Genomic DNA, 6,487 nt, shown 5'->3' on the forward strand with positions numbered 1-6,487 from the left:
CTGAGGTTCACCAGTGCTTAAACGCCTTTGAGTTGCGGGTGCTATACCGGCCAGCCCCTCCCGTGGATGTGTCGACTCTTCAGCCTGCGGTCTACAGTCTTCGTGTAGATATCGGCACGATCTTAGAGGCTAGGGTGCCTAAGTCTGAGGCCCCTTCTGTCGAGCCTGCTGAAGACACAGTGTTGGCGGCCCTATTCTCTACCTCAGAGATTCCACCACCTCCCCCTCGAGAGCATGCCAAGAGGCGTAGGGGTCGAGTAAAGGATGAGGCGCGAGCACGGAAGAAAGAGCACCGTGAGATGGATTCTGCAAGGAGAGACTCACTTGCTGAGGAGGCGGCGCACCAGATGAGAGAAGGAGAGTTAGCGGCTGGGGCGTCTAGATCGTGAACTGTGGAGATAGAGGGAGGCACTGTTGATAGTGTGGTTGTTACTAAAGACACCACTGAGGGTGTCCACATTGCAGAGGACGTGGGTTCCGGGGAATCGGACCCACCAGCTTGCTGATTGACGGCGCTTTACACCACAGGTTTGCTTCACCTACCACTCTAGTATTTAAATTTTTTAAGCATTGGGGAGAATTGCATGTTTTTTTTGTTGGGGGTGGGGTAAATGGAAAGTGAGTGCTAGGGTGAAGTCTGAGTAGTCCAATTCACTATCCTCTTTTGGGGTTTTCTTGCCTGTGTTCTTTTTCCCCAAAAGATTGATTATTTTTTTTGTGGGACCGGCATGTCTATATCTTGTGTACATAGTTTAATTTTGGAGCATGATGTCTAAAATGATATCCTGATAAACTTGAAAAAAATGCACGACTAGACATAGTAACTGATAAATGTGTAACTCTAAGCATGACATAGAGGTACACCATTGCATTACTCTAAGTCTAAAATTCGAACTAGGTGTCTTATAATTTGGTAGAGTGATGGGATGTCAAGTGAGCGTGAGGAAGATTTGAGTAGTCCACTATTTGTACTGAGCTAGAACTTGCCTTGTTAGACCTGCTAAAAGTAAGCTGTAATAGACAATTAGGAAAGGATCATAGGCCCTTATTCAATATATCCCATTTTTATCCTAAATAAAATAAAACTAAATGAAATTTATCCTTCTTTGATCCAAATGATCTGAGCTGAAATTAGACCTTTCTTTTTCATCCCAACTGATCTTTTCTGGGAACAATGTGTTGGCCCTTGTCCCTCCTTTGACATGTGCACCTCAGCTTTGCCAGAAGCATAAGTTAAGGGTAGCTAATATAGTAAATAACCTTTGTTATGGCCCTGACCCAACTTTTGGTATTGTGTACCTTGACTAATGGCAAAGCCATGAGTTGAGGGTGGCTATTATGAGGAATTCTCTTGAAGTGGGGTTGAAAGAACAAAGAGAAAGAAAGAACAAAAGTAATGTGACTCAAGAATTAGTTGAAAGAAAAGTAACTAAAAAGAAAAAAATACAAGAAATACAAGTAAGAAAAGAAGAGAGTCACTTACACATATGAAGAAAGAAGAGAAAATAGCAAGGTGAAAGAATATGAGAAACTGGGCGAAATAAAATGATAGAAAGTGGTAGGTTTAGCCGATATGTCAAGGAGGGCAAAAAAAAGTCACTAAAGTATACCTAAATATACCCTACCTGACCCTGAGCCTATGTTACAAGCTAAGAAAGTCCTATCGTGATCCTAAGGGTTGTATAGTAAACTTAAGGCAGTGAAAATAATGGCAAGCTTATGGCAATAGGTATGAATGAGTGTGAATTTGTTCTGAGAGTGAGTGTTGAAAAGTAATCCTTATACTCAAACTGAAATCATTGTGTGAAAAATTAGGATTTTGTTTTAAAGTGATGACACTAGTTGCAATATCGGGAATTGTTAGCACATCGGTGAGAAATTGAAAAGGATAGGTGTTAGTGCATGGTGAGTCTGTGTTATGTTCTAATCCCACATAAGTCAAGCCTATTAGTGATAGCATGCATAGATATGATGAGATTAATCGGAATTGATAGCCAAATGATTGCAAAGGATAAAACATCGATACTACTATATAAAGATTTTTTATTGAGTCATAGTGCGTCGCTTGAGGACAAACAACGAATTTAAGTTGAGGGTGTTGATATACCGTGTTTTCACGGTATTATTAATACTTTTTCCTTAAAGTTTAGTGTGTCCAAAATCCTTTTTGTGCTATGTTTTATACAAGTTTCTCTTTATTTACAGGAAATCTGTCCAAAGATGAATGCAAAGATTTTGTGCGAAGAAATGCAAAAGAGACCACCTACGGAGCTTGTGACGGTCCGTCGTGCTTGTGACGGTCCGTAGGTGGCAGCGTAGTGCAGCTGCTGAAGGAAGATGGGGAAGTCTTACAAAGTGTGGGGTTACGGAGTCCTGGCGGTCCGTCGTGTCTATGGCGGTCCGTCCTGCAGGTTCGTCATGAAGTTCAGAGAAGTAATCCCAGTACCCATATTCCAAGAGTTTTAAGTGTTTTGGAACGAAGACCTTCGGTAGACCGTTGTGCCTCTAACGGTCCGTCATACTTGCCGTCGAGGGTAATGAAGAGAGATGCAGAAGAAATTGCACAAGTATGGGACGACGCAGTCCATGACAGTCTGTCGTGACCACGACGATCCGTCGTGAGGTTTGTTGACCCAGCCGCATTTTGACAGATTTCCAGCAAATAGAGTCCTTGTTTAATTAGGTTTTTATTTTCTATAAATAGTTCAAAAAACCTCGTTTTTGAGGTTATACTCCGTATTATTAGACACCTTATTATTACACTTTGTGTATTAGTGTTAGACTTTGGATTATCATTAGACTTTTTGTGAGATTCTTGATTACTTTGAGATTCTTGCAAGTGATTGTTGGTGATTTGTGGTGATTAGTGAAGAAAACTTTCAGATTTTACTTTTTCTCATTGAAGTAAGTACATGATTTCTTATATAATATATTTGAATATTATGGTTATGACTATGGGTAACTAAACTCTATAACTAGGGTTATGAGAACCATAGGCAAATAATGAGATAAAACCTAACGAAAATAACAATTCTAGAATAGTGTCTTGCATGTATTAATAATTCTTTTGCTTAGAAGGTTTTCTAACGGATGACCAACATTAGAACTCGCCTTAATGCTACCTGCTGGACCAAGAAGGTAGATAATAGGAAAAGAATTATCAACATGGATTTAGTGTATGCTATCTAATAGGCTAGTATTGATTGGTACGAGGTAATAACTTAGTCAAATATCGAATATGGTGCTTAATATGAGGTAAGGATAAGGGTTAGGATAACAACACACGTAGCCGGATAAAGGTGCGGAGTGAGATTTTCTAGATGCCGGACAAAGGATTTACAAATACATAACTTATCACTTTGCATGCAAGATACTAGAAAAGAATTGTTATAGTTAGAATTATCAAGTTATGAACCTGCGGGGAACACGTAAACCCTAGTTACTTTGATTAATTGAATAAACTCCAACATTCAAAGCTGTTAAGTGTCTCTTTCAATTTCGTTATCTATTTTCATTCATTTATAAATAGAAATCCCCCTTTTATTATTTTTTCTTTCCAAGGAAGTAATTGACCGAACAATAAAGTTAATTCTAAACTATTTTCCTCGTGAGAACGATCCCTACCTCACTAGTTGGCTAATTTACCTGACACAACCGCTTTACTTCTTATTTGAGAAGTAAGTCTGAGCGTATCAGTTTTGTGTCCATTTAATCTCCTTTGAATACTTTGACACTAAAGAGTATGAAATTTGAGTTATCGGAGGCATGTGAAAGAAACTTCCAGATCTTGAAAGAGAGGCTTACCTCAGCTCTCGTAATTATCCTACTGTTGATTACCAAGGGCTTTATTGTATATTATTATGCATAACGAGAGTGCTTGGAATGTGTGCTTATGCAAAATGAGGAAGTAGTAGCATATTCTTATAGATAACATAAGGTCAATGAGAAGAACTATCCAACTCATGATCTTTAGTTAGCGACCGTTGTGTTTTCCTTGAAAATATGGAGACATTATTTTTATAATGTCCATGATGATGTGTATACTGACCACAAGAGTCTTCATTAAGTGTTTACTAAAAAAGAGTTGAATCTCCGACCAACAAGGTGGTTGGAATTGTCGAAAGATTATGACATGAGTGTTCTCTACAAACCTGGCAAGGCCAATGTGATTGTTGATGCTCTAAGTTGTATGAACATAGGTAGAAAGACCTTGTAAAAATTGTTCATAGGTTGGCTCACTTGGGTGTAATATTGGAAGATTCTCCAAATTGTGGTTTTACGGTCAACCATAATTTTCAAACCGTCTTTGGTGGTTGAGGTGAGTCTAAGCAACATCTTGATCAACCATTAATGGAGTTGAAGGAGTCAGTTATCGGTAAGATTAATGATTCATTCTCCTTAGTGGGGGATGGTGTCTTGAGGTCTAAAGGAAGGTTGTGTGTGCCCAATGTTGATGACTTGAGAAATCAGAATGTTGAGGAAGCTTATGGTTCCCGTTATTCCATTCATCCGGGTTCTATAAAGATGTATCATGACCTTAGAGAAGTGTTTTGGTGGGAAGGCATGAAAGGGGACATAGAGGAACTTTTTGTAAAATGTCCCAATTGTGAACAAGTGAAAGTAGAGAAACAAAAGCCAAGTCACGACATGGAAGTGGGAATATATAAACATGGATTTCTAGGTAAAGTTTCCTCGGACTCAATAGCAACATGTCTGTTTATGGGTTGTAGTTGATAAGTTGACCAAGTCCTCTTATCTTATTCCCATCAAGTCCACTTACTCAATGGAGTATGCAAGGATCTTCATAGATTATATTTTTGTCTCCATGTATTCTGTTATCCATCAAATCGTATAGGGGTGCACAATTCACATCCAGGTTTTAGAGGTCATTTGAAAAAAGGTATTGGGTAAAAAGGTGAAGCTACTAACCTCTTTTAATCCCCAAATAGAGCGTACTATTCAAACCCTTGAGGGTATGCTTAAAGATTGTATAATGGACTACAAGGTAAGTTGGTATAAAAAATTTCCTTTAGTTGAGTTTTATTACAAGAATTGTTACCATTCATATATATTTATGGGTCCTTTTGAGGATTTGTGTGGTAGGTGATTTAGGTCTCCAATTGGATGGTTTGAATTATCGAGTCTTCATTTTTTTGTCCTGAATTGATTTATAAGACTTGGAGAAAGTTCATATAATAATAAATGCTTGAAAAAAGTCTAGACAAAAAATTCTTATGCCAACCATAGTAGAAAAGACTTATATTTTGAAGAAGGTGATAAGGTTTATTTAAAATTTCACTTAAAGGGAATGTAAGATTTTGCAAGAAAAGGGAAGTTGATTCCTTGTTATGTGGGTCCTAATGAAATTTTGCAAAGGGTTGGCAAGGTTGCATATGAGTTGATATTACCCAGTTAATTGGCTTCGGCTCATCCGGTATTCCATGTATCCATGCTTAAGAAGTGTGTCGGTGATCCTGAGTCTATACTTCCTATTGAGGGTATAGGTATTATGGAGGACCTCTCCAATGAGAAGGTTCCGGCTGAAATCTTTGATAGACAAGTAAATACGTTAAGGAACAAGGAGGTGTCTTCTGTAAAAGTGTTATGGAAGAACCACTTAGTTAAGGATGCAACATGGAAGGTCGAGGCCTACATGAACTCCCATTACCCTCATCTATTTGATAATTAAGGTTAGTTGTTACAATGAATAATCAAAATAATGAATAAATTTAATTTGACTTATCTTGTAAAGATGTTCATATTATGATAACGGTCTTTCCTTAACTGAAGTATCATGTGAAAAATGCTCTTTTGCTCAATTTTTCACTTATTTGTGTATTTGGTATGATGTTGCTTATATGGAATGAGACTGAGCATGTTGATATGTTTTGAAAAGAATTTAGTATAAGTGACGCTATATGTTGTGTTTAACTCATGTTTGTCACGCCCCAAGCTACCCGCGAGACGCAGACACGGAACCTAGGACCATAAATGATCCAAAGCTAACTCTGATGGCATGATCATGAGCATACTAAATATAATAAACTTTTGCGGAAGCTAAATCATACTTAAAATGAAAATATTGGGAGTACCCGTGTTCTATAACTGAGATATTTGAAAACAATGAGTTTAATACGAAAGGAATATTAACTAAATACTAAGCTGAATCTAACTATGTCTACAAATAGCCTTCAAAACTAGACTAGAAATACTGGGACAAGCCCCTGCTAAATCTTTTAAAAACTTAAGCTAAAATACTAAAGACTGAAATGAAAATCATGTTGTCCTCAAAGAAAGAGGACTCACCAGTGAATCTACTGGACTGGAGATCGGGAAAACGATCTATGCGTGATCTGGATGTTGAGAACCTGAACTATATCATGAGAAGATGTAGCGCACGTATGCATGAGTACTTGAAAGGTACTGAGCATGTAGTATTGATTAAAGCTGAAATAAAACATAACCAAACAAGCACAACAATAAGTAT

General features: G+C 37.8%; 1 protein-coding gene across 1 annotated transcript; it reads left to right on the forward strand.

The window, feature by feature from the left end:
- The first annotated feature begins 4,350 nt into the window (after nt 1–4,350).
- On the forward strand, nt 4,351–5,689 carry LOC138348871 (uncharacterized). Its single transcript, XM_069298464.1, has 2 exons — nt 4,351–4,681; nt 5,505–5,689. The coding sequence occupies exons 1-2, from the start codon at nt 4,351–4,353 to the stop codon at nt 5,687–5,689; spliced, it is 516 nt and encodes a 171-aa protein (XP_069154565.1).
- Nucleotides 5,690–6,487: the final 798 nt, after the last annotated feature.

The sequence above is a fragment of the Solanum lycopersicum genome, chromosome 5 (genome assembly GCF_036512215.1).
Source record: "Solanum lycopersicum chromosome 5, SLM_r2.1".
Classification (NCBI taxonomy): domain Eukaryota; kingdom Viridiplantae; phylum Streptophyta; class Magnoliopsida; order Solanales; family Solanaceae; genus Solanum; species Solanum lycopersicum.

What these genes read in the sequence shown, in the direction of transcription:
- LOC138348871 (XM_069298464.1), top strand. Translation starts at nt 4,351, where the DNA reads ATGGAGTTGAAGGAGTCAGTTATCGGTAAGATTAATGATTCATTCTCC. An exon ending in ATATAAACATGGATTTCTAG is followed by an intron (nt 4,682 to 5,504) that starts GTAAAGTTTCCT and finishes TTGAGGGTATAG; the next exon opens with GTATTATGGAGGACCTCTCC.